Source organism: Saccharomyces eubayanus, chromosome II (genome assembly GCF_001298625.1).
Source record: "Saccharomyces eubayanus strain FM1318 chromosome II, whole genome shotgun sequence".
In the NCBI taxonomy this organism is placed as follows: domain Eukaryota; kingdom Fungi; phylum Ascomycota; class Saccharomycetes; order Saccharomycetales; family Saccharomycetaceae; genus Saccharomyces; species Saccharomyces eubayanus.
In genome coordinates, this window is record NC_030977.1 from 361,793 (window position 1) to 386,922 (window position 25,130).

At 38.2% G+C, this 25,130-nt stretch overlaps 14 protein-coding genes and 2 non-coding genes across 16 annotated transcripts; 9 read left to right on the plus strand and 7 right to left on the minus strand.

Moving 5' to 3' along the window:
• Nucleotides 1-26: 26 nt before the first annotated feature.
• On the minus strand, nucleotides 27-773 carry TPI1 (triose-phosphate isomerase TPI1; the record flags this gene model as incomplete). Its single annotated transcript, XM_018363491.1, has 1 exon — nucleotides 27-773. The coding sequence occupies one exon, from the start codon at nucleotides 771-773 to the stop codon at nucleotides 27-29; it is 747 nt and encodes a 248-aa protein (XP_018223620.1).
• A 592-nt stretch (nucleotides 774-1,365) lies between these two features.
• Nucleotides 1,366-2,370, minus strand: DET1 (acid phosphatase DET1; the record flags this gene model as incomplete). The annotated part of the gene is made up of 1 exon (XM_018363492.1): nucleotides 1,366-2,370. The coding sequence occupies one exon, from the start codon at nucleotides 2,368-2,370 to the stop codon at nucleotides 1,366-1,368; it is 1,005 nt and encodes a 334-aa protein (XP_018223621.1).
• A 483-nt stretch (nucleotides 2,371-2,853) lies between these two features.
• On the minus strand, nucleotides 2,854-4,992 carry DBF4 (protein serine/threonine kinase activating protein DBF4; the record flags this gene model as incomplete). The annotated part of the gene is made up of 1 exon (XM_018363493.1): nucleotides 2,854-4,992. One exon carries the CDS (start codon nucleotides 4,990-4,992, stop codon nucleotides 2,854-2,856), a length of 2,139 nt encoding a protein of 712 aa, XP_018223622.1.
• Nucleotides 4,993-5,838: 846 nt separating this feature from the next.
• CDC34 (SCF E2 ubiquitin-protein ligase catalytic subunit CDC34) lies at nucleotides 5,839-6,732 on the minus strand (the record flags this gene model as incomplete). The annotated part of the gene is made up of 1 exon (XM_018363494.1): nucleotides 5,839-6,732. The coding sequence occupies one exon, from the start codon at nucleotides 6,730-6,732 to the stop codon at nucleotides 5,839-5,841; it is 894 nt and encodes a 297-aa protein (XP_018223623.1).
• A 1,186-nt stretch (nucleotides 6,733-7,918) lies between these two features.
• PST1 (Pst1p) lies at nucleotides 7,919-9,235 on the plus strand (the record flags this gene model as incomplete). The annotated part of the gene is made up of 1 exon (XM_018363495.1): nucleotides 7,919-9,235. The coding sequence occupies one exon, from the start codon at nucleotides 7,919-7,921 to the stop codon at nucleotides 9,233-9,235; it is 1,317 nt and encodes a 438-aa protein (XP_018223624.1).
• Nucleotides 9,236-9,414: 179 nt separating this feature from the next.
• On the minus strand, nucleotides 9,415-10,023 carry EMC10 (Emc10p; the record flags this gene model as incomplete). Its single annotated transcript, XM_018363496.1, has 1 exon — nucleotides 9,415-10,023. The coding sequence occupies one exon, from the start codon at nucleotides 10,021-10,023 to the stop codon at nucleotides 9,415-9,417; it is 609 nt and encodes a 202-aa protein (XP_018223625.1).
• A 274-nt stretch (nucleotides 10,024-10,297) lies between these two features.
• On the plus strand, nucleotides 10,298-12,001 carry YOS9 (Yos9p; the record flags this gene model as incomplete). Its single annotated transcript, XM_018363497.1, has 1 exon — nucleotides 10,298-12,001. One exon carries the CDS (start codon nucleotides 10,298-10,300, stop codon nucleotides 11,999-12,001), a length of 1,704 nt encoding a protein of 567 aa, XP_018223626.1.
• A 177-nt stretch (nucleotides 12,002-12,178) lies between these two features.
• On the minus strand, nucleotides 12,179-13,159 carry TGL2 (triglyceride lipase; the record flags this gene model as incomplete). The annotated part of the gene is made up of 1 exon (XM_018363498.1): nucleotides 12,179-13,159. One exon carries the CDS (start codon nucleotides 13,157-13,159, stop codon nucleotides 12,179-12,181), a length of 981 nt encoding a protein of 326 aa, XP_018223627.1.
• Nucleotides 13,160-13,366: 207 nt separating this feature from the next.
• DI49_0253 lies at nucleotides 13,367-13,438 on the plus strand. The gene has a single exon. It is a non-coding gene; the product is annotated as a tRNA-Arg (tRNA).
• A 12-nt stretch (nucleotides 13,439-13,450) lies between these two features.
• On the plus strand, nucleotides 13,451-13,522 carry DI49_0254. The gene has a single exon. It is a non-coding gene; the product is annotated as a tRNA-Asp (tRNA).
• Nucleotides 13,523-13,719: 197 nt separating this feature from the next.
• Nucleotides 13,720-14,052, minus strand: UBC5 (E2 ubiquitin-conjugating protein UBC5; the record flags this gene model as incomplete). The annotated part of the gene is made up of 1 exon (XM_018363499.1): nucleotides 13,720-14,052. One exon carries the CDS (start codon nucleotides 14,050-14,052, stop codon nucleotides 13,720-13,722), a length of 333 nt encoding a protein of 110 aa, XP_018223628.1.
• Nucleotides 14,053-15,145: 1,093 nt separating this feature from the next.
• MAK21 (RNA-binding ribosome biosynthesis protein MAK21) lies at nucleotides 15,146-18,223 on the plus strand (the record flags this gene model as incomplete). The annotated part of the gene is made up of 1 exon (XM_018363500.1): nucleotides 15,146-18,223. One exon carries the CDS (start codon nucleotides 15,146-15,148, stop codon nucleotides 18,221-18,223), a length of 3,078 nt encoding a protein of 1,025 aa, XP_018223629.1.
• A 365-nt stretch (nucleotides 18,224-18,588) lies between these two features.
• Nucleotides 18,589-20,211, plus strand: DI49_0257 (uncharacterized protein; the record flags this gene model as incomplete). Its single annotated transcript, XM_018363501.1, has 1 exon — nucleotides 18,589-20,211. One exon carries the CDS (start codon nucleotides 18,589-18,591, stop codon nucleotides 20,209-20,211), a length of 1,623 nt encoding a protein of 540 aa, XP_018223630.1.
• A 706-nt stretch (nucleotides 20,212-20,917) lies between these two features.
• LCB2 (serine C-palmitoyltransferase LCB2) lies at nucleotides 20,918-22,603 on the plus strand (the record flags this gene model as incomplete). Its single annotated transcript, XM_018363502.1, has 1 exon — nucleotides 20,918-22,603. One exon carries the CDS (start codon nucleotides 20,918-20,920, stop codon nucleotides 22,601-22,603), a length of 1,686 nt encoding a protein of 561 aa, XP_018223631.1.
• A 491-nt stretch (nucleotides 22,604-23,094) lies between these two features.
• AIM7 (Aim7p) lies at nucleotides 23,095-23,544 on the plus strand (the record flags this gene model as incomplete). The annotated part of the gene is made up of 1 exon (XM_018363503.1): nucleotides 23,095-23,544. One exon carries the CDS (start codon nucleotides 23,095-23,097, stop codon nucleotides 23,542-23,544), a length of 450 nt encoding a protein of 149 aa, XP_018223632.1.
• A 384-nt stretch (nucleotides 23,545-23,928) lies between these two features.
• RPS13 (40S ribosomal protein uS15) lies at nucleotides 23,929-24,932 on the plus strand (the record flags this gene model as incomplete). The annotated part of the gene is made up of 2 exons (XM_018363504.1): nucleotides 23,929-23,940; nucleotides 24,498-24,932. The coding sequence occupies 2 exons, from the start codon at nucleotides 23,929-23,931 to the stop codon at nucleotides 24,930-24,932; spliced, it is 447 nt and encodes a 148-aa protein (XP_018223633.1).
• Nucleotides 24,933-25,130: the final 198 nt, after the last annotated feature.

Below are 25,130 nucleotides of genomic sequence, written 5' to 3' on the forward strand. Positions count from 1 at the left end.
ATTCTTATATAATAATTTTATTAAACTTAGTTTCTAGAGTTGATGATATCAACAAATTCTGGCTTCAAAGAAGCACCACCGACCAAGAAACCGTCGACATCAGCCTTGTCCTTGAAGGTAACGGCATTGCTACCGTTAGCGGAACCACCGTATAAGATTCTCAATTCGCTAGCAGCCTTGTCACCCAACTTGGAAGCCAAGAACTTTCTGATGGAAGCGTGAATGTCTTGAGCATCTTCTGGAGTAGCAGCCAAACCGGAACCGATAGCCCAGACTGGTTCGTAAGCGACAACGACATTGGTCCAGTCCTTAACTTCGTCCAAGACAGCGTTCAATTGTCTTTCAACAACGTCCAAAGTCTTACCGGCCTTCTTTTCTTCCAAAGTTTCACCGATACACAAGATGACACCGACACCTTCACCCAAAGCGAACTTGGTCTTTTCAGCGACGAACTTGTCATCTTCGTGGAAGTAAGATCTTCTTTCAGAGTGACCTAGGACAACCCACTTAGCACCAACATCCTTGATTTGTTCAACGGAGTTTTCACCAGTGTAAGCACCAGAAGCCTTCAAGTAGGCGTTTTGGGCACCGACAGTGACTTGTGGCTTCTTAACCAAAGAGACAGAGTAGTCCAAGTAGGTAGCTGGAGGACAGATAACAACTTCGACGTTTTCTGGGATAGAAGCAGTGTTCAATCTTTCAACAATTTCCTTAATGGATTGTTTGGAACCGTTTAATTTAAAGTTACCACCGACGAAGAAAGTTCTAGCCATTTTTAGTGTATGTGTATGTGTGTTTGTAGTTATAGATTTTAAGAAGGAATAATAAAAAGAATAATAAGAGAAAAATTAAATTACGAAGGGAAACCTAAGATCCTAGAAAAACCAAAATGATGTAGGTTTGTTAACTTCCTAAATTATGCTGCCCTTTATATTCTCTGCTACAGAATTCGAGGCCAAAGGCATATAGACTCCTTTGCATTTGGTTACGTAGCAAACCACCTGTCAGTTTCAACCAGGGTGGCATCCGAGAGAATTGTGTGATTGCTTTATGAAGTTCGGATAATCTCACATGTTACTGAAAAAAAAAACTGGATGCCGAAACAGAGGTGTCCAGGTGTGGCATTATTAGAGGAAGCTGAATGTACGAAGCGCGGGTAACGCCATTGAGCTTATGAACCGATAGGCTGCATCTTAAAATGGCAATTGATGAGCAGGAGGATGCTACAAAAGGGTCTAATTGCGGTAGACTTCTCGAAGATGTAAATCATACAGATGCAGCTGTCATATAAGGGTCGGTTCGAGCTAAAAAATAAAACAATAACATTCTCGTGAATAAATAGAATATATGTATAACATTTAAATATCATGTTATGAGGTCTCCCTCACAATCTGTCCATTTAGGTAATACGGTCCTCAAGACGTATCTGTTTATTGATTCGTCCAACTCCATTACCATTACGCTCCCATTAGGAACATTAGTGAATGATTCAAATTCCTCATACGTCCATCTGAACCATTTCATGAGAAAAACTCTGGAGTAGATGCCATGTGTAACAAGAACAACGACATCCCTGGGTCTTCTCTCTTGTCGGTCGTGGAAGTGTCTGAATAAAGTCTCTTGAAAACTGGCTACTCTGTCATATACGTCTGCTGCGCTTTCTCCATGGGGGAACCTGAAAAAGAAATGTCCATACGTGGATCTCTTTTTCATGACATCTTGCATGCTATTGATTTTTTGGAAGTTACCAAAATCTTGTTCCCTTATTCTTGGTTCATCTTTAACCCGATATTGCAGGTAACATTTACCGGGCTTTCCTTTACAGATAATGTCTTCATTATTTTCGTAAACCCCTCCACTGTTATTGATTCCTCTGGGCCAAAAGGCATGCTTCTGTTTACCGCAGGGGTCATACCTCAAATCTTCACAAATATGCACACCACTATTCAATTCATTATATTCATCAATGACGTCCAAAATACCTTTCAAAGTTTCCCTTGCCCTTCTGTAAGGTGATGTGTAGAAAAGCACGTTCACGTCCTTTTCTTTGCTTATTCTGGTATAGTCCTTTAAAGGTAAAGTTCTCCTGCTACTTTCATCCCCAATGTATTTTTCAGCCAGATTTTCCACTAAATTATGGTCATCTACGTTTAAAACACGGAGTAAGTCAATACCGGCTTGCCTAGCTTGAATTTGGCCTGTTTTAGTTAAAGGGATCAAGTGATTAGGGATGTAACCGTTTACCTCTTTGTTTTTATTTGACTCACTTTCGCCGTGCCTTACAAGCACAATTAATCTTGGTCTAGCATTTCTAAAAGGACCTTCGTCGCCAGCAACATCTTCACTGACATGAACATCTTTGTCACACATCTCTTACACTAATATTTCTCAGTTGCTCGAATAAAAGGCTTTCTTATGACAAACTATAAATATAACTGCCAACTAATAAGGTTGAGAAGCTTTTTTTTTTTTACCCATGTCTCGGGCCATGTAAAGTATCGGTTAGATGTGAAAAAATATAGTAATTAACCGCGTCAAGTAACCTACATCAACATTATCCAATTAGAACAGACTTACGATATGATGGGGGATTAATCTAGGTAAACAATATATATATATATATATATATATATATATATATATGTATACACATATATGCAACTAACAATATTATGTAGACGAAGTGAAATGAAAAGGAAGTCAATAGCAATAAGGTGGTGATGGTTTATCTCAACAAAAGAGTTATGAGAAAAACCTTTGTATTAATAGATTCTTTATTTAGACTTATAATGAAAACAGCCTCGAATTAAATTGTCTTACCAATGGTACCTGATGTTCTCCCTATTATTTTTCTTAGATTTGGAATCTTAGATTTTCAATTAAAGAGTCAATGGCCTCAAAGTTTAGATCATTTTCAGCAAAAGACAAATGTTTCTCAGATACAATGTGCTGTTCTAAAGATTCATATTTAACACGACAGTTTTCACAGTATCCTGAATTTTTTATTGTTTCTTTCTTCGCTGGCTGTGTTGTTGTGTTTAGGCTGGGATTTAACGTGGTGTGTGTGGAAGTTGTGGTTTTCTTCGATGCTGTTGTAGATTCGGTAGTTATTATCTTGACGTCATTACTGAACTTTAGACCAGTGGATGCAGACTTTACAAGTTTCTTTGGGAGATCCTGTGCTTTGTTGTTGGTTTCCGTATGTGTGGAATTACCTTTGATCATCGTTTGCGAACGGATCTCATCTTTTTGCAATACATTTACATTGGATTTATGGTTAGTTTCCTTGGCTGTTGCTATTGTAGCTGTTGTAGTTGTTGTTGTTGTTGTTGTCGCGGCGGTAGTGTAAGTGTTATAGTTACTATTTGTTTGCTTTACGCCCAACTTCCTATCAACCATTAGTCTACTCAATGACTTCATGTTTTTGCTCATGACACTCGCCCTTGTTGGACCTAGACCATTGCCAAAAGAGGTTGCTACGTCGTTAGATTGGTGAGCACCACTCGCTTTGATTTCAAACGCTTGACGTGATTGTTTTTTAAAAGTGCATAAATCATCCGGCACTTCTTCAGTCTCCTGCCTTGTAAAAGTGGCTAGTATTGGATGGTTTAGCTTTGGTGTAGCAATTGGGTTTTTCCGTTGGAGGATCTTCTTAGATTCTTCCTCAATGAAGTGTTTATTTTCTTCTTCCTCTTCCAGCGAATGCTTCCCGTCTTCAATTTCCTTTATGGATATGCTGTCTTTATCAATGATTTTGCTATCAATGTGATCATGGATATCTTGAATAACCTCATCATCCAATTTCTTTTTCTCATCATTCTYGAAACTTTTTGCCTTTTCTTGCATCCATTTTTTGAAACTTTTGGTGGAGTCGTTACACATATGAGGAATAAATATCAAGTTTTTCGTTTGGTCGTTAACTGAAGACGTATTCATAAAAGTGTCAGCATGATACTGGAATAAGGCACGGAGTTGTAATGCATATTTTTTGTTTGCCTTATCTCTCGAGTATCTTTTTGCTACGCGCTTGTAAGAATTTTCGTCATAATTTCTATCACCTATAAAGGGACATCTTCCAAATGAGCCCAGTTTCAAAACGGGGTAAGGCAATTCGTCCAAGTTTGCCAACTCTTGAGGTTTCCACTCTAAAGTTATTATGGGAGCCCAAGTTTGCCACAGGTCGTAAAGATAAACATGAGGATATTTGAAATAGTGTATATCATCTCTTTTAGTTCTGGGGTCCCTGTCTGTGGGGCCGTATAATTTTTCGTTGTGTAAAAGGTTGGACAATGTGGGGGTAGCTAACGAAGCAGATTTGGCCTTACTTAAGTGTTCTAAATCCACATCGAGATTTTTCAAGAATCTAGCAGCTTTTTCGTAACTCCAAACTTTCATATAATTTTTCTTAGCTCTGGATAAGATGTCTGTATCCTTTAGTAGGTATATATTTTCAACAGACCTTCTTGTTATTACTATTGTAACAGTAGTGTCGAAGAACTGAGTGATTTGAGCGCCCAATGAAAGAAACCCTCTTTTCAATAGGTCTTTACGCTTGTCCATCTTAGACTTATTGTAGGTATTCATCTCCACGTCATCAGTAATGTCGAAATAGATACGAGAGTCTCTTTTCATGATTTTTTTCCAGTTGGTTTGCCATTCCAGTAATTCCTTAGGTGTGACCCTTGGCTCGACGTTTTTTAAGCCTGTACCCTTACTCACCTGGACAGCGCCTTCAATGGACCTGGCCCTTTCTAGCTTAGCCTTTTTTTTTTCGTGTAAGTGTTGTTGTTGTTGTTGGAGCTCGAGGCGCTCAAGGGACCTTTTCTTCGGGAAGGATTCATTAGTGTTGTTATTGCCATTGTTGTCGTTAGGGAGCGCGTTCAAATGGGCCGTTGCCGTTGCTGTTGATACAGGAATGCCATTGTTATGTTTCAGGTTCGTGTCCGTTTCCTTTAATGGAGACCTAATCAGCATCTTTGTTGGTGATACCATATTCTCTCTGGTCCTGTTTATGAATCAAAGTTGAAATGCCAAAACAACGTTCAGATGCGAACTTTGGGTGATGAAGATGATAGTCCAACAAGCAAATACGAATTTGAAGGGAGCTATACTTGATTGAATATAGGCTGTATATTTCAAAAAATAAATTTTTTCCCAGCCTGAGCTGCTACTATTATTACTACTTTTTTATTTTTATTTTTTTCGTTTTCGCAAAGATCGATTGAAACGCGTTTTGAGAAATGAAAATGCCTTATTACTTCATTGCGGGTAAATGACAAAAAAAAATTAGGCGTTACCCAAGAGCCGATAAGGATATAAAGGCAATAAGGTAAGGAAATGAAGAATTAGATGCAAAGAGATATAGATGTATACATATATGTATAAAGATATATATATATATATATTTGAAAAAGTACAGTAACTTAGGAACTATGAAAAGGATGAATTTGACGTTTTTTTATTATTTTTCTTTCTTCTTTTGAAAACTTTCTTAATGTACACATTTATGATTTGTGAGGTAACGTAGGGTGATGAAATAGTGTAAACTCTTTTGTTATTGAACTCTTTTCGTCCTCTCCTCCTTTGGCGTAATATGAGAGGCATTAAGTGACGACCGATTAGATCATCGTTTTTTTCTCCTTCTTTCTATTGGAGGTTTTGTTATTTCCCTTTTTCCCCCGATGATTAGATTATAGTATGGGAAAGATAAGATGGTGTACTGCTTAGTGTGGAGAATTTATTACGTATGTATAGAGATAACTCATGACTTGGGAGTTCTTGCGTTTTGAATATGGGTTAATGTTTTTTTTTTCTTGATTTTTTTTTTTTTCTTATTTTTTATATTTTCTTTGAAACTCTTTCTACATCTTCTACGTCTTCGCTTTCATCCTCGGCCTTGTGAGGCTGTTTCCTATCCATGACGCTGTCGTTATCTATACTGTCATCATCATCGTCGTCATCGTCTTCGAACTCGATTCTTTCATCGTCATCATCCTCGTCATTGTAATTATAAACGTCGTCATCATCGAACGGGACATGACTATTTCCGTCATCACCACCATAATCGTCATCTTGTAGAATGGCAGACCCGTTTTCGTCGTCATCCAAATCGCTATCGTACCAGAAATTATCTGCCATATCCTTATTTGATTCTGGCTCATCTAGTTTACTTTGGGATATGTAAGCTGATTCGGAAGTGGGCATTACGAAACCCTTAGGGATATCTTGTTTCGATCTCTCCACCTCCATTTTCACTCTTTGTTTGTACTGTTCGGGGTTCTTCCTATAGTCAACAGCAGCGTCCACGTTGGCAGGCGAGTTGATGTTAGGGTCTTCTAATAAAGACACTATAGAGATCAAGACACTTTCCACGGTCTGCACGGGGGACCACGTTTCAGCATCTGGCTCGTCAGTCATAGGATCCCCGCTTTGGTGGAGAATAGAAATACAAAGCCTACCATCCCTGTAGACGTTTGGATGGTAGATGGCTGGGGTGAAACGAAACTGCGGTGGAGAGAAGGGAAAATCTTCTGGAAACCTCATTTGGGCCTTGAAAAACCCGCCATGATAAATAGAGTCCTCATTTAGTACCATGACACCTATGTTCCAAATAAAGATGTTAGAATCATCTTCCAGCTCTATATGAAAAGAAGGAATGGCCTTTTTGGGGTCTGTCAGTTCTCTGTATTGTCGTAACAACAAGCTGGAAGCGGTGCTTTTGCGACTGCTCATATTATAGTGTATTGTTCTTTTTCCTTGGTCGGTGTACGTATATATACTAGTCGCTAAAGGCCCCAAACTGATAAAGAAGGGGGGGGATAGCTGTAGGAGGTATGATCAGAAATATTATTCGGCAGGAATAATAGACGTAAAACTTCTATCTGTTGCTAATAGGAGGCGTTTGTTATCTTCCTAAATTTAACTTTCTGTTCTTGTTTCTTTACAGATTCAAGAAGAAACCAAAAAAAAAAAAATCAAAATCAAAAAAATCAAAAAGAAAAAAAAAAAGAACCGATTTTTTCCTAAACTGAGTGAGAGAGTAAGACAAAAAAGAGGAGATGTAGAGAATGCGAAAAACCTTAAGGGACGAATGAGCACAAGATAATGTAGTAGCACTTATAAGACAAGAGTGGTGCATAAAGCGCTTACACATATTGTTACTAAAAGTGTTTTGTTATTTAATAAGGTAGAAACATAATATAGTATAATAGCATAGCGTAGTGTTTGGTGGGTGCTGTTGCGCTGAGCCCATCGTCATGCTATTGCCATACCACGTCTCTCACGGTGGGATCGCATTAGTAATTGCCCGCTTTTCTTTTTCTTGCGCGGTGGCTTCAGAAAATGAAACGAAATGGAAAAAAAAGGGTGGGCGGGTCGCTCTCTTTTAGGGTGAGGACGGGTTACAGCGCACGTGACCAGCTGGGCGGCTATTTTTCATTTTTCAATTTTGTATTTTTTTTAATTTTCTTCTTCGGGTTCGTTTAGTCCGTCTCCCCTTGCCCCGCCTGCTCAATTAATTCTCTTTCCGGTAATGCACATAAACACCGCTTCTTTGTATCCTTGAGGGAAAAAAACCACAAAGCTGGGATGTAATAATTAGTTAAGGACCTGAGTAGGTGATGGTAGTGGCAGGCTCTAAAAATAGCGCTTGTGCCCTGATCCGGAACCGATCAAAGATTGTTACCACAAAGAGTAATGTCTAATCACTGGGCTGAGTTTTCGTAGCGTCAACTTTGACTCTCGTTATGCAACCTGCCAGGACAGGACTCCTTACGAGCACACACAAACAAACATATAAATAGCACTCTTATTCTTGTGATTTACTGTCTTGTTCTATATACAGTGAAACAATACGTTCGTTACATATCACAGTATAGTACACATAACTAAAAAAGAAAACAAGGAAAAGCCCCCGAATATGAAACTACAGTCGTTGATCGCTTCGTCCGCCCTCTTAATAACGTCCGCTCTCGCTGCTTCGGCATCCTCCTCTTCTTCCCAACCACCCTCTTCCTGTTCTATAAGCTCGCATGCTACAGCTACAGCGCAGAGCGATTTGGACAAGTATAGCGGTTGCGAAACACTGGTGGGAAACCTCACAATTGGCGGTGGCTTGAAGACAGGTGCTTTGGCCAACGTCAAGAAAATAAAAGGTTCGCTCACTATATTCAACGCTACAAAACTAACTTCATTCGCTGCGGATTCTTTACAGTCCATCACGGATTCTTTGAACCTGCAAAGTCTGACCATTCTGACTTCTGCTTCCTTCGGGTCTCTGGAAAGCGTCGACAGTATAAGTCTGATTACTCTCCCCGCAATTTCTAGTTTCACCTCCAACATCAAATCTGCTAACAATATCTACATCTCTGACACGTCGCTGCAATCTGTCGATGGGTTTTCTGTTTTGAAAAAAGTCAACGTCTTCAACGTAAATAACAATAAGCTGCTGACCTCGATCAAGTCTCCTGTCGAAGCTGTGACGGACGCTCTGCAATTCTCGTTCAACGGTAACCAAACAAAGATCATCTTCGATGACCTGGTTTGGGCAAACAATATCAGTTTGACCGACGTGCACTCTGCTTCTTTTGCTAGTTTGAAAAAGATTAACTCTTCATTGGGTTTCATCAATAATTCCATCTCTAGTTTAAATTTCACTAAACTAAACACAGTGGGCCAGACCTTCAGCATCGTCTCCAATAGTGAGTTGAAAAACTTATCCTTCTCTAACTTGACAACCATCGGTGGTGCTCTTGTCATTGCCAATAACACACACTTACAAAAAATTGATGGTTTCAACAATCTAACCACCATTGGCGGTACTCTGGAAGTCATTGGCAATTTCACAGTTTTGGATTTGAACTCTTTGAAATCTGTCAAGGGTGGTGCCGATGTTGAATCCAAATCAAGCAACTTCTCCTGTAACGCTTTGAAAGCCTTGCAGAAGAAGGGCGAAATCAAAGGTGACTCGTTTGTTTGCAAGAACGGTGCCACTTCTACGTCTGTCAAACTATCATCCACCTCCAAACAGCAATCGAGCCAAACAACTTCCAAGACCTCTTCCAAATCTGAGGAAAGAAAGTTCACCGCTGGCGATGTCAAAGCTGCTGTTTCTGCATCCAGCGCTGCCAGTTCAAGCTCAAAGAGCTCTAAGGGCAACGCTGCCATTGTGGCCCCAATCTCCCAAGTTACTACATTGATTGGGCTTTTGACCGCTACCATCATGTCCCTGATATAAGGGAAAAGAAACGCATCCTACTTAACGTTTATGTTTGATAACTAGCACTGCCATTCTGGACAATTTGAACATCTGAACACATCTATATAACAAGATTATGTATCCGAAATATTTTCTTAAAGAAAATAGAGAAATAACGACACTTTAAAATTAAACATCTCGTACTTATTCGTATTTACTCAGTCTTTCTTAGCTTCACCGGTTTGTGCTTGTTTCTTCAAGGAACCCGCAACGAAGTTATAGATTAATAAACCAATAACTAACATTTTCCAGTTCTTCTGGAACCAAGAAACCTCCTTAACTTCTTCATCTTCTTCAAATTGCGCAGTGCTTCCATCCTTGCTATTACTAGCTTTCTTGTCAGCATAAGTCTTGGTCTTTTTCTTTAATTTAGCCACTGGTGCACTTGCCCCTTCCTCTGGGTACCTTACAACACCAACAATTGCGTCATTCTTGTCATTGTATGAAAGAGAGACCTGATTGACCGCATCATTTTCGTCCACATCCACAATCAAATCGTATCTTAATGGCGTCTCTAGTTTCATGTAGCTGAAACATGGCATATCTAGTTTACCTTCAATTTCTGCATTTAAGCAGTACGATCCGGCCACTTGGACGTCTCGCAAATCAACAGTTGTGACTGTGACGTTTCCACTGCCTGTGCTGTCGATTTCAAAGGTTCCTAACGGAATAGTGTTCTTCTTGTCATCTGAATAACTTAATTGCAAAACATCAGCGCCGAAGACCACCCCGGCCAAAGAGATAACTCGCAACAACCGCATCAACATTCTTAACCAAGTTAGGAGTTTCTGATGATCTTGTTAATATGTTGACTTTTCTTACTGCAGATAGCACCTTTCTTTTATACAGTTACGATTTCTCAGAATTGGTTGGGTTTTTAAGTTCCCACTCAATTACTCAACTTAAGGGCCAGCGCACATGTGCAAAAAATACTGCGGTGATCTCAAGTGAGAATATAGCTTCGTGAAATAAGAGACAAAAACATCTTGGCAGTCAAGGAACCCTTTAGATATACCACCTTCCGCCTTTCTTCCCGTCTCAATGCAGACTAAAACTATACATTCCTTGAGCATAATTCCGGCTCTGATACAACTGGTGTCATCATTGCTAGCACCCATCGCGGATCCAATAGTATCGAACAAATACCTCATATCGTATGTCAATGAGAACCAGTGGAACGATAGAATATTACAGAATCAGTCTGCCATGGACTCGGGGTCTATTGTAAATATGGGGGGTAATTTTGAGTGTTTTATACAGGATGCGAGTTCCCAGTTCAAGGATGTATTGGAAAAATCAAGTGAATATGGAAATGCTGAAAAGAAAGCGTTGTTAACCGACACTTTAAATCAAGGCGTGAAGACCATTTTTGACAAATTAAATGGACAATGCATTTTCTACCAAGCCGGTTTTTGGATTTATGAGTATTGTCCAGGCAAAGAGTTTGTTCAGTTTCATGCCCAAATAAATACGCAAACTGGCGAATTCGTGAATCGAGACGAGTCCTTAGTGTTCGGATTGGGCAAATCGAAGGAAAGTTTAGACGAGAGAGAATTTGAGTTACTTTATGACGATGTAGGATATTACATTAGTGAGATCATAGGCTCGGGTGATAGATGCGATAAGACCGGAGCTGAAAGAATGGTTGAAATCCAATACGTCTGTGGTGGTTCAAACTCTGGACCAGCAACCATCCAATGGGTAAGAGAAACAAAAATCTGTGTTTATGAAGCTCAAGTCGCCATTCCTGAATTGTGCAATTTGGAATTACTGGCTAAAAATGAAGATCAAAAAAACGCTTCTCCAATACTTTGCAAAACGTCTCGCACTAATGGTGGTAACTCTGTTGATCTTATTACTCAAAATGAACCGATTTTCCTGGGAAATGGAATATATTTTTTAAGGCCTTATAATACTCATGAAAGAGTCAAGTTAATGGTCACTGACAAAGTGATGTCAAACTGGGATATGATTACAGACATATATTACCAAAAATTCGGGAATGCTATCAACAAAATGCTTGGTTTGGAATTGGTGTCGTTGCCTAACGGACATATTCTCCAGCCTGGTGATTCATGTATTTGGTTGGCAGAAATAGTTGACATTGAAGGCCAGTTTCAAACCATTTTATCGTTGAGCATATTTAATTCACAGAGAGCAGAGATGTCCTTCAACAAGACCCTTACATTTGATGGGGTTAATGGAAACTTTATATCTTACAAAATCAGGGACCCAGATGAGCCAGTTGAGTCCAGCCAATTAGACAATTCGGATGAAGAGAATAGAGTCATAGAAAACACCCAGCTAGAGGAACGATTAATTGGCTCCAGTAATGAGCTATTCACAAAACTTTCTAAAGAAATAACTGAAGTGAAAGAGTTACTGAACCAAATTGTCGGACCACAAGAAATGGAATTAATACTCGAAAATATGAGGAATATTCAACCGAATAGTGATTTCGAACTCGCGTTAATGAACGGGTTGAAATCGTCGCTAGTTATCGGCAACGACGTTGATGAAGCAAAACAGGTCAAAATTGGCGAAGATGGAAGCATAAAGGGCACCAAGGATAATACAGAATCATCTACCCAAATGGAAGAACTTAACGACGTCGGTCAAAAGAAAGAAAGCATGGCGAATGGTAAAACTTCAATTGACCGTGAGGTATCGGAAGAAATTGATTTACCAGGAAAAGATGTGAGAAATGAAGCAGCTGATATCCTTGTTGAGCATGATGAGCTTTAGAAAATACAATATTTACTTTTTACATGAATGTTTTATTTTTGACTTTGTTTTTTTCGAACATGACAAATATTAATACAATTCTGATATATTTATACACCTTTTAATAGTAAAAGTATATACAAAAACTTAAAAAAAGAGATTTACTTGCTGATTGTACACTTAATGAAGAAAACAAAATCAAAAGCCTTTCTTTGCCAGATCGTCAGTGATCTTTAAATAAAAGTTCAAGATATCGATTTTTTCCTCAATAGTATTAGTATGGAAATATTTACTCCAATCATCTTGCAATTTATTTTTCCAGTTAATCACGTCCAAATGATCCATACCTTTTAAGGTTCCTCTATACTCTCCCCATCTACTACTATCTATAGTTACCAAACCATCATTGGGTCGTCCTTTCGACCTCTGATAAACAATTTTCCAGGGTGTGCAAAAAACATTGTACCATTTAGGTACAAAAGAGCAACCATACGAAAAATAAGAGACTTTTGGACTATTCGGTGTAACCAAATTAAAATATTTCATATAGGTTGTGGTCAGCTGGTAGAAACTTATGGGCAGTATCTTCTGAGGCACACGTAAGGAGTTTAAGTTTTCGAAAAGGTCGACCACGTAATCCGCCATCTCCGACCCCCTGTGAGGAGTGGAAATAGTGGTCAAACTCAGAATATCGTAACCTCTGTTTTTGATATTGGATATTAAATATCGGCAATCCAATCCCCCCATTGAATGTGCGATTAAATTCAACGAATGTCGCTTATCCTTCGAATCGATCTTCTGTACTTCTTTTCGTAACTGAGCGTCCAAGGCCGTTGCTCTTTCTTCAATACTACCAAACCCTGGCACTTTCGTGGTGATCACAGTGCATCCTTTGGATTGAAGAAATTTTTTCACACCAATCCAGTATTCAATCTCTACTAAATTTGGATATTTCGTATCGCTTTCATCTTCCCCATCTTTCATGAAATTTTCTGTCATATTGTGCGCTATTGAATTGGAGATTAGAGTTGTCAATTGAAACACTGAAGGAATTAGAATTAATCTATCAAATCCTGATAAGCCATGGCAGAATACAATCGGATTTTTTGGGGGTGTATATGAATCAGAAAGTATTAGAGAATCTATTGTTACATCTTGGGCTTTATCGTTATCCAACATGCTTATCAACTACTTGCATATGAAATCCTTTTTCTATCTTTGATATACTACGTTGGACTCTAGCTGTTCTCTTTGAACTTTAATTCTATGTAATGGTAACATCTGCCTATTCAAGGGAGATACTGAAGGGTAAAAAATAAAGAGTCTTCCGTGGTGTTTTTATGCCTGTAAGGTTGCTTTTTGAGATAAATTTCTCAACAAATAACAGCTTGCGTGGCGTAATGGCAACGCGTCTGACTTCTAATCAGAAGATTATGGGTTCGACCCCCATCGTGAGCTTTATTTTCTCATTCCGTGATAGTTTAATGGTCAGAATGGGCGCTTGTCGCGTGCCAGATCGGGGTTCAATTCCCCGTCGCGGAGATTTTTTAATTTTTATTGCTCAAGGCTATGTATGATATGTAGCTGTGTTGAAAGGGAAGGGGCTAAACGCTGACATACGTAGTTGGTCAAAAATTATGTTTATGTATCTGTAGATATTTGCATATGTAAAGAATATATAGTATACTAGCGCATGTAAAAAAACCGAACTTGCAGGCTGGCTAGTCAGCTAAGAATACTCAAACAGCATATTTCTTCGTCCACTCCTTAGCAGTGGCTTCGTACTTAGCCTTATCTGTTTTGTATATTTGAGCAATCTCAGGAACCAAGGGATCATCAGGGTTAGCATCTGTTAAAAGGGAGCAAATAGACAAAAGAACCTTTGAAAGGGTTAGCGCTGGAGACCACTGGTCCTTTAGGATGTCCAGACAAATGTTACCACTCGAATTAATATTCGGATGATAAATCTTGGTGGTAAAGTTCACTTTTGGTGGCTTAAAGGGATAATCAGTGGGAAAATGGATAGACAAGAAGAAAACGCCACCTGCGTAAGGTGAGTCCGAGGGGCCCATGATTGAGGCTTGCCAGTGATATAAATCATCGCCTACCGGGCCTGCTGAACATGAAGCAGGGGGGTCTCTTTAGAAACGGTGTTTGAGGAAAACAATATATGTTAGTAAGTGTGACTTTTATTCTCATGCTAAAAAAGTAAACTAGCTTTCTTGAACGTACCTCCCTAAATCACTTAATTCTTTAGCAATACGCTTAGATGAAGACATTATGATCTCTAGTGATGCAATAAAATAGTATGCCTTTACCAGGTAATATTGAATAGTTGGTCTCGATGCGAGAATGAAGGAGATCGCAACCACTCATTAAGGTCAAAGCCTGACTAATATTTATAGTTTTGGGTCGGCCATTTTTGAGAAAAATGACTAAAAAGGCTGTAGCCGCCTTATTACCCGCTTACAGAGGGTGATACTAAGACAATGCCTTTACTACAAAGATGCTTCCAAAGCGCTTGGAACAGACACTCTGGGTCTGTACCTAAACGTATGGTCCAATCCAGATATGTGACTATGCCGAATGACATCGATTAGAGAAAGCGTCATATTATAGGTGAACGGCCAGTGACATGCTTAAGCAACTGCACTAACCATCCTTTAAAAAGAATAAACGAACTGGGCTTAAAATTTTAAGCTCTACATAAGTGTGAACAAAAATTATCTAGTTAATCCAAAAATAAGGTACCCGACCTCCCTTCGTATGATCGGTTAGGTATACATGGCACGATACGCCATGAATATGCCACCTTGATACTTGCCGCACACTGTACCGGCCRTATACACCAAGTCATATCACTACCTTCAGGCTTTGTGATTGGAACACAACCAGGTAATTGTTTTCATTAAAGTGAAACGGTTATAGAAAACTATTGGATAGAAAATAACCGCCGAGGGCCTCACTGCTGATGTTCATCGCCTTCATACTGTTACCCGCTGAAAAATGAAAATTTTTTTAGCGATGAGGTGAAAATTATCAGAGATGCCAAAGTAGCAGCTGCATGTATTATACATTGTAGCGGGAATCCAGTAGTTCAATAGATTCGTGTGAAGATTAAAGCACTCGGGGAATATTCTGTGATCAGCGAAGAATTCAAGAATAATGGGTGAAAACAAGGATAAGAAGCTGGATTTATCTTCATTGAGGAATAAGATTTCTTCGAAATTACAAGATAATAACAATAAGAAGGCGAAGAAGGCCCAAAAAAACAAGAACGCAAAGGAAAGCATGGTCGAAAAGAAAGTGGACGAAGATTTGCGCCGTGAAGCGTTGGCTTTGGGTGCTAATGAAGAGGATCTAAAGTTGATTCAAGGATTAAGTGATGATGACGAGGACAGTAAAAGCGAGCAGGAATTCGATGCTGCTGCGGACGAGGGTGCAAACGATAAAGTGTTTAAAAATGATCTCCAAGACTTCATGAAGAATATAGGTTTTGACAAACACAAGCTCGAAGACGCGAATGATGACGACGTAGAAGGAAATACCTCTAGCTCCAAGGAATTTGAAAAGCCTGTACAGGAAAAGAAAAAAGAACAGAAACCTGTTGCCGCAGCCGAACAAGAGGTAAAAGAAGAAGAGGAAGAAGAAGAAGAAGAAGAAGAAGAAGAAAAAATAGCTAACCTTAGTTCAGACCAAAAGTCAGAATCAAAATCAGCAGAAAAAGAAAAGAAAGAAAAGAAAGATAGCGGTTTAATTACACAAACAACTATCATTTCATCTGATAAGCTAACCATCCCTTATGACAAACCATGGTATGAAATTCCATTGGATTCTAAAGTAGAACAAAGTGAGGACGTTGCGGAATTATCCAAGGATCAAATTGAAAAGCTTTTTGAAAGAGGTAAACAAACTTTGGAAGCCGATAATCAAACCTACTATGAAGAATTCACAAAAGATTCATCACAGGCAAAGTTTATGTCCCAAATTTTATCAGATGGTACACTTAACGATAAAATATCGGCTGTGACATTACTTATTCAAGATTCGCCATTACACAACATGAAATCTTTAGAAACTTTGGCTTCCTATTGTGGTAAAAAATCCAGAAACTCGGCTCTTCAAAGTTTAAACTCTTTGAAAGATTTATTCTTAAGTGGTCTTTTACCAAACAGAAAGCTGAGATACTTTAAGAACCAACCCGGTTTGTCAATGATGCTAAACAAAACAACTTTGGCCATCTTCTACTTTGAAGACTATTTGAAAAAATTGTTCTTCCGTATTTTAGAGGTTTTGGAAGTGCTATCTCATGATCCTATCATCCACGTCAGATTACAAGTATTAAACCATGTTTTTGATCTATTAACCAATCAACCAGAGCAGGAATTCAACTTGCTAAGATTAGGTGTGAATAAAATTGGTGACATTGATTCCAAAGTTTCTTCAAAGGCTTCATATTTATTATTAAAGTTGGAACAGGCTCATCCAAATATGAAATCCATTGTTATTGATGCTATTGTTGATATCTCATTAAGACCAACTGCTGACTATCACACCACCTACTATTCTGTCATTACTTTAAATCAAACAATCCTGAAAAGATCAGAGGACTCTGTAGCTAACAAGTTGGTGAAAACATATTTCACGCTCTTTGAGAAATTTCTAATCAACACTGATAAAGATCACACCGATGGCACTGCAAAGAGCAAATCAAAGACATACGAGGAAAAGAGGAAGAAGAATTTTAAAAAGGGTAAACATGGCGGTAAGTCTGTAAAAGTTGAAAAAACAGAAAGTGAAGTCCTCGATGAAAAGAACTCAAAACTGTTCAGTGCTTTATTGACAGGTATCAACCGTGCGTTCCCTTTTGCTCAAATCCCAGCATCGGTGTATGAAGTTCATATGGAAACTCTTTTCAAAATCACACACTCTTCTAATTTCAACACCTCTATCCAAGCATTGGTATTAATCAATCAGGTCACCGTGAAGGCTGCATTGAATAGTGATAGATATTATAGAACATTATATGAAAGTTTGTTTGACCCTAGGTTAGTGAATTCTTCCAAGCAAGGTATTTATTTGAATTTACTTTTCAAATCATTAAAGCAAGACGCATCAAATGTGGAACGTGTAGAAGCATTTGTGAAGAGAATCCTGCAGGTGTGTTCTCATTGGCTGAACGTTGGAACTATTGCCGGTTTCTTTTTCTTATTGATCCAATTAGCTAAAACAGTTCCACAAATTAAAAATCTTCTGACTAATACACCAGTTGATCATGAATATGAATCCGATGCTGAAGAGGAACAAGCAAGTAAAGATGATAGAAGAAAGCAATACGATGGCCGTAAGCGTGATCCAAAATTTGCCAACGCAGACAAATCTTCTTTATGGGAAATCAATCAATTCACCAACCATTTCCATCCAACTGTACAAACATATGCTAGCGCCTATGTCACAGGAACTGCAGAGCAGATAAGCAAACCGGATTTAGGTTTATTTACATTATCGCATTTCTTAGACAGATTTGTCTACAGAAGTGCCAAACAAACCAACGCCACAAGGGGTGCATCTATTATGCAACCTTTGTTTAGTGGTTCACAGGTCAGCAACTCTGTTTTAGTCAAGGCGTCTGATGTGACGCTTGACCAGAACCCTGTAAACACTGAAAACTGGTTAACTAAAAAGGTAGAGGATATAAAGCCTGAAGATAAATTCTTTTACCAATATTTCACAACCAAGAAGACCGCTGACAGAAAGGGGAAAAAATCTGATAAAGAATCTAACTTCGATAGTGACGATGAAATGAATGAAGATGAAATCTGGAGTGCTTTGGTTAAATCGAGACCTGATGTAGAAGACGATAGTGATGACAGTGAAGTCGACTTTGGCGAAGAGGATTTCGGCGAATCAAGTAGTGAAGAAGAAGGTGAACTAAACGCAATCGAAGAGGAGGATGGTGAAGGCGAGCAGGAAAGCGGCGACGAAGACGCCTTCGATGAAGATATATTCTACAGTTTCGATGGTGAACAGAATGCTGGAGACAAGAAACGTACCTTTGCTGAAAGTGAAGAGGATGATGAAAAAGAAGAAGAAGAAGAGGAAGAAGAAGAAGAAGAAGAAGAAGATAAGGAAGCTGCTGCGAAAAGAGCTAAGAAGAAGCAAAGAAAGAGTATGCTCAAAAGCCTACCGGTATTTGCATCTGCGGACGACTATGCTCAGTATTTAGATCAAGACTCAGATTAGAAGTAACTTCTTTTCAGTGAGCATGTCAGTGTTGTAGATTAAGATACACAAAATATAGTTTTGTATAGTAAAAAAGGTTCAATTGTGAACTCTAAAAGTGAAGGATATATGCATTCTATGACTCTTTTTTATTTCCTTTACTTAATATCCTTGAGCGGCGGAGGGAAAAGCGGAGCTAAAACCAGGGTTATAGGGTCGAAGCCACCGAGTATATAGGCATTATGAAACAACAAGTCAAACCTTAGGCCCAAGGCAGGCTCTAATTCTAAAGAACATTTTTGTGCTTGTAAATCTACCCATACCTCAATTGACTGCCCCAAGACAAGAGGACATTCGATAAGTAGTCCGACAAGGAAATTTAGACCATGAGTAGCAAGAAGTTTGTTGTCCGAATTGCAGATGCGCTTTTCAAGTCATCATTGGCTAAGAATACTCCACCTGTTTATCCACAGAGGATTGAGCATTTTGAAATCTTACCTAGTGAAAAATGGGTTATATGGGGACCTGGAAAAGCCAAGTTTTTGGATGTACTAAGTAATAAATATATCTGCGAGCCCCCACTATCTTTGGCATTCGGTTTCTTAAAGAATAATTCGTACATTTTGCCGAGAATTGAGCAAGTTGCTTTCAAAGGCGTTTTACCCACTGCTCATTTGAGTGCCAGATACGAATTTTTTAAGGATGACTATGACCAAACGTGCAAACAATTTATATTTGATAAGGCTAGTGGATCAAATGCAGTTTCGTATAAAGTGGCCACAAACAATCGTAGGATAAACATGGAGCTGTATGATATTCTAATCGAGAACTTAAGACTAACCACTTTACAAGATAGGTGGGTAATGGGATTGAGTAATGGACAAATGAGGAGAGCAAGATTAGCCCGTAGTATTCTTAAGGAACCCGACTTATTACTAATTGATGACCCATTTTTAGGGTTAGATCCAAGTGCAACAGCGACAATCTCACAATTTTTGGCGAATTATGAAAGTATGCCAGTAAATAGTAGTTGCCCAATTGTCATTGGTTTAAGGTACCAAGATTCTATTCCTAAGTGGTGTACTCATGTATGTTGTGTCGATGAACAGAACGGTATATTGTTTCAAGGCCCAATCCAAAAGCTTCAAAATAAAATTGATGAAACCAAATCACGGGCACAGAAAGAATTACAAGAGTCCCAAATAAACAGCTATTCCAAAGGAGATATTTCTATTAACGATTTACTTTCTGTACATCCCATGTTTGGGAAGGGTGACCATGAAATTATCAAGATGCCTCACGTTATAGAATTAGACGGCTTGAGTGTTTCGTACAAAGGTGAGGCTATTTTGAAAAGCTTGCACTGGAAAGTCCAACCTGGCTCAAAATGGCATATAAGAGGAGATAATGGTTCAGGTAAATCGACCTTGTTATCTCTACTCATGGCAGAACATCCTCAATCGTGGAACTCAAAAGTGATTGAAAATGGTATTCCACGGAGAACGGGCAAAACAAACTATTTCGACATTAATAGCAAAATAAGTATGTCATCACCTGAATTACATGCTATTTTTCTGAAAAATGCCGGAAGGAGGTTAAATGTTAGAGAAAGTGTTGCAACTGGCTATCGGGATGCGTCCTCAAACAATTTCTTACCGGTATGGAAATCTTTAGACAAAAATGCTCAAAAAATTATCAACATGTATCTAAGGTATTTCAACTTAGACCAAATTGCTGATAATGTTCCCTTCGAACAATTAACTGTTAGTGATCAGAAATTGGTCCTTTTTGTTAGGAGTTTGATCAAGATGCCGCAAATATTGATTCTCGATGAGGCCTTTTCCGGAATGGAAGTTGAACCCATGATGCGTTGTCACGAACTTTTAAAACAGTGGCCAGGGACAGTTCTTGTAGTGGCACATGTTGCTGAGGAGACGCCACAATGTGACCATTTTTTGAGACTTATATCTCCAGGGGACTATGAAGTTGGCGACATCAAAGAAAACTAGACTTTTTCTAAATATGATATAGTAATATAAAACTGCTCAGGAATCGTAAAAAGCAAAAATAACAATACATGAATAAGGAACGACTTCTCTCTATATGATACCTTTCCCCTCCTGGAAACCACAGTGACAACCGCTCTCATAATAAGCTGTTCATATGGATCCGTAGGGTTCTTCGAGTTTGGCGCTGAGGCGGAGTGCGGTGAATGGGCGCAATATCATCTCCTATTCTCTACGACAAGTTTCAGAAAAAATTTGTAGTATGACGGTACTCAAAGGAACCGTACTTAAAAAGGGCAATTAACGTATTGCTTAATTTATATACAGCATTGGCAGTCTCACAAGGAAGTGCTTATTTCATTTCAACAGGGACCATTCATAAGAAAGTGTTCTTATCATTCACTTAGAGCAGATCAGTGGGAGGTATTTTGGTATTATTACACAAAACTGTACCACTACCAAACAATAAGATAGCTATCGAAGCACAGTATTTCTTTGATACTTTTACCTACTGTTTTCGACTAATCAACGCTTCTTTTTTATTTATTTGTTTTGTATTTGTTTTGAATTGATTAATCAGCAAAACAGAGAGCTTTCTATTTCTATTTTCGTGTTTACACCATAGGAAGAAAAGAAAAAAGGACATAAAAATTTAGAAGCCGACAAACTTCGAAATAATAGCTTCTAGAAGCATCGAAACTAATCGAATATGAGCACCCCTGCAAACTATACACGTGTTCCTTTGTGTGAGCCAGAGAACCTGCCAGCAGATATACAAAGAGAAAACGAATATGGTACACTAGACTCTACGGACCATTTATATCAGGTCATACAACGTGATGGTAAACCATTGACAGAACCGATTATTGACACTCCACCCTATTATGTTTCTCTGCTGACGTATCTAAATTATTTGCTTTTGATCATACTGGGCCACATTCATGATTTCTTAGGTATGACTTTCCAAAAGAGCAGACATTTAGATCTTTTAGAACGTGACGGGCTTGCTCCTTGGTATTCAAACTTCGAGAGTTTTTACGTCAGAAGAATTAAAATGAGAATCGACGATTGTTTCTCTAGACCAACTACTGGTGTTCCAGGGAGATTCATTCGTTGTATTGATAGAATCTCTCATGATATAAACGAGTATTTTACATACTCAGGCGCAGTATACCAATGTATGAACTTATCTTCCTATAATTATTTAGGTTTTGCCCAGAGCAAGGGTCAATGTACTGATGCTGCTTTGGAATGCGTCGATAAATACTCCATTCAATCTGGTGGTCCAAGGACTCAAGTTGGTACTACAGACTTGCACATTAAGGCTGAAAAGTTAGTCGCAAAATTTGTTGGTAAAGAAGATGCTATGATATTTTCGATGGGTTATGGTACAAACGCAAATTTGTTTAATGCATTTCTAGATAAAAAGTGTTTAGTCATCTCCGATGAACTAAACCACACATCTATTAGAACTGGTGTTAGATTATCGGGTAGTGCTGTGAGAACTTTCAAGCATGGTGATATGGTGGGATTAGAGAAACTTATCAGAGAACAAATAGTACTTGGTCAACCAAAGACCAATCGTCCATGGAAGAAAATCTTAATTTGTGTCGAAGGGTTGTTCTCTATGGAAGGTACGTTATGTAATCTGCCCAAGTTAGTAGAACTGAAAAAGAAATACAAATGTTACCTATTTGTCGATGAAGCGCATTCAATAGGTGCCATGGGTCCAACAGGTCGTGGTGTCTGTGAGATTTTCGGTATTGACCCCAAGGATGTTGATATTTTAATGGGTACTTTCACCAAATCATTTGGTGCTGCTGGTGGTTATATTGCTGCTGATAAGTTTATCATCAATAGATTAAGACTGGATTTATCTACTACAAGTTATAGTGAATCGATGCCAGCTCCTGTTCTAGCTCAAACTATTTCTTCATTGCAAACCATTAGTGGTGAACTGTGTCCAGGCCAAGGCGCAGAGAGATTGCAGCGTATTGCCTTCAACTCCCGTTACCTGCGTTTAGCTTTGCAAAGATTAGGATTCATTGTGTATGGTGTGGCCGACTCACCAGTCATTCCACTTTTGTTATATTGTCCCTCAAAAATGCCTGCATTTTCGAGAATGATGTTACAGAGAAGGATTGCTGTTGTCGTTGTTGCATACCCTGCTACTCCGTTAATTGAATCAAGAGTTAGATTCTGTATGTCAGCGTCTTTGACTAAAGAAGATATCGACTATTTATTGCGTCATGTTGATGAGGTCGGTGAAAAATTGAATCTGAAGTCAAATTCAGGTAAATCAAGTTATGACGGCAAGCGTCAAAGATGGGACATTGAAGAAGTCATAAGAAGAACACCTCACGACTGTAAGGACGATAAATACTTTGTTAATTAATCATGGAGTTAATGACCTTATTAAATAGGAAATTACGATTATTTTTAAAGTTTTTTAAACCAAGCAATAGTGTTGATACAAACTTGAAATGACAAAATAAATTTAAGAAATCAAAAAATGTAAAAAAAAAATACAAAAGAAAGGAAAATTCAATAATTTAATAATTAGCCCTTGGATATGAAAACCAAAGTCTGTGTTATTTTATCTTTTATAAAGCAGTAAAATACTATGTATGTAGAACCACATTGCACCTTATACACACCATTATGTTATGTAAGAAATGAGTATTTTTTTCGCGGGCAATAACTGAATATGAAATATATGAATATTACAACCCCTTAGTAAAAATTCATCATTCAACACAGATGGAAAAAATTAAAGCCAGCACAGTTTTGAACTTATTGATTTGGAGATTCGAATTTTTAACAATAGCTCATTTAAGTCGACTGATTGGTATCACCATTGAAACCCCAATCACCCATTAAAAAATCATGTCAAATCTTTATAATATTGGATCCGAAACCAAAAATAAGATCAAAAAGTTTCGCATAACTACAGCAAGAGCCGATTCTATTAAGGCCCTGTCAATCAAAATCGAGCCAAAGCCCTCCTATGAGATAATTATTGATGAAGATGAACAAGAGGAACTGGAAGAATTAGAAGATCTAAGCGAATTAGCAGAAATCCTGCCCGACAACTCACCTAGGTTTCTTCTTACYGCATACCCGATCACAACGAAAGACGGGATTAAACAAACCCCTTTAATTTTGATCTATTGGAAGCCAATGACGGTCGTTTCACAAGAATGGAAGATGCTTTACGCGGGTGCATTAGAAATGGTCAGAAACGAGTGTGGTACTTTCAAATTAGTTGAAGTTTCTTCTGGCCTAGAAGACGATTCGGACTTGGATGAATTGAGAGAGCAGTTAGAGAGTTGTTGATAAAGTAAAATCTCAAGTTTATCACCTAGTATAACCACATAGGACATATCAGTAATAGATAATTTCATCTTCAATATTTACAAACCAAGACTACTCACACCACCCACGAACCCCTTTATAGAAGACCCAGACAGTGCAGAAAAGTTTTTTTAATTTTTTTTCGGTCACTGTAGTATTATTTTTCAAGCGCCGACGCAAATTTGAAATTTTGAAATAGAGAGCATCCGCTGTTGGATGGGCACTTGGCAACTCATTTTATCTGTCTTAAATGGCATTGCGTTTTAATTTCTTCGTTAGTTAAATTTCAATTTCCATCCAATTATTTCTGTCTATAGAACAAAAAGTCAATAAACCAATCAACAAAAATCAGTCAAAATGGGTCGTATGCACAGTGCCGTATGTCTAACTATACCATAAGGTGATACTAATGCAGGTAAACTGCGTTAATAAATCACAAATACAGGAGCTAGTAAAGTGTAAGATTCAAGCATGAATCCTTATTATTTTCTTCTCAATCGGATCACAATTCTATTACAAGTTCCGGTGTGTACACAGGTATATTTTATACTGGAGAGTAGTTTCTACTCGCTGTACATTAGCTGGGTGATTCCAATTTCTTTGACAAACATGTCAAATTCTTTTGACATGTTTGTGTTGCTAACAGTTGCGGGTCGTCTTCATTGAATTTTCACTGACGTCGCCGTTGGTAACTGTCCTTATGAATCTATTTTCATAAGCTCATTAACACTAATGAGTTGATCTATCTTTATAGAGAAGTGAATTAGAAAGAGCACTCGGAATAATTATACTTTTAATGGAATTGTATGATCTGAATGAAAGAGAATATGTACATGATACGTTTCTTTTTTATCACATCATATGAAAGTTTTTTTTTACTAACATATTTGATAATTTTTGGAACATTTAATTCCGATGAATATCATTTTAAACAGGGTAAAGGTATTTCTTCTTCTGCTATTCCATACTCTAGAAACGCTCCAGCTTGGTTCAAGTTGTCCTCTGACTCTGTCATTGAACAAATTGTCAAGTACGCTAGAAAGGGTTTGACTCCATCTCAAATTGGTGTCTTGTTGAGAGATGCTCACGGTGTCACTCAAGCCCGTGTCATTACCGGTAACAAGATTATGAGAATCTTGAAGTCTAACGGTTTGGCTCCAGAAATTCCAGAAGATTTGTACTACTTGATTAAGAAGGCTGTCTCTGTCAGAAAGCATTTGGAAAGAAACAGAAAGGACAAGGATGCTAAATTCAGATTGATTTTGATCGAATCTAGAATCCACAGATTGGCTAGATACTACAGAACCGTCTCTGTTCTACCACCAAACTGGAAGTACGAATCCGCCACTGCCTCTGCTTTGGTTAACTAGAGTGTTTAAATCATCCTTTTCATTATTTCTTTATATGTATAATTTTGTATAATTAAGATTGATTTTTTAAACATTTTTTAACAAAGATAACCTGCATTTCATTTCCACTTAGTCTCTACTTTACCGAGTGCATTTTACTTTTTTTTTTTTTAAGTATTCAAACTTGCTCTTTTTTTTACTGTACACTTTGATTTAGAG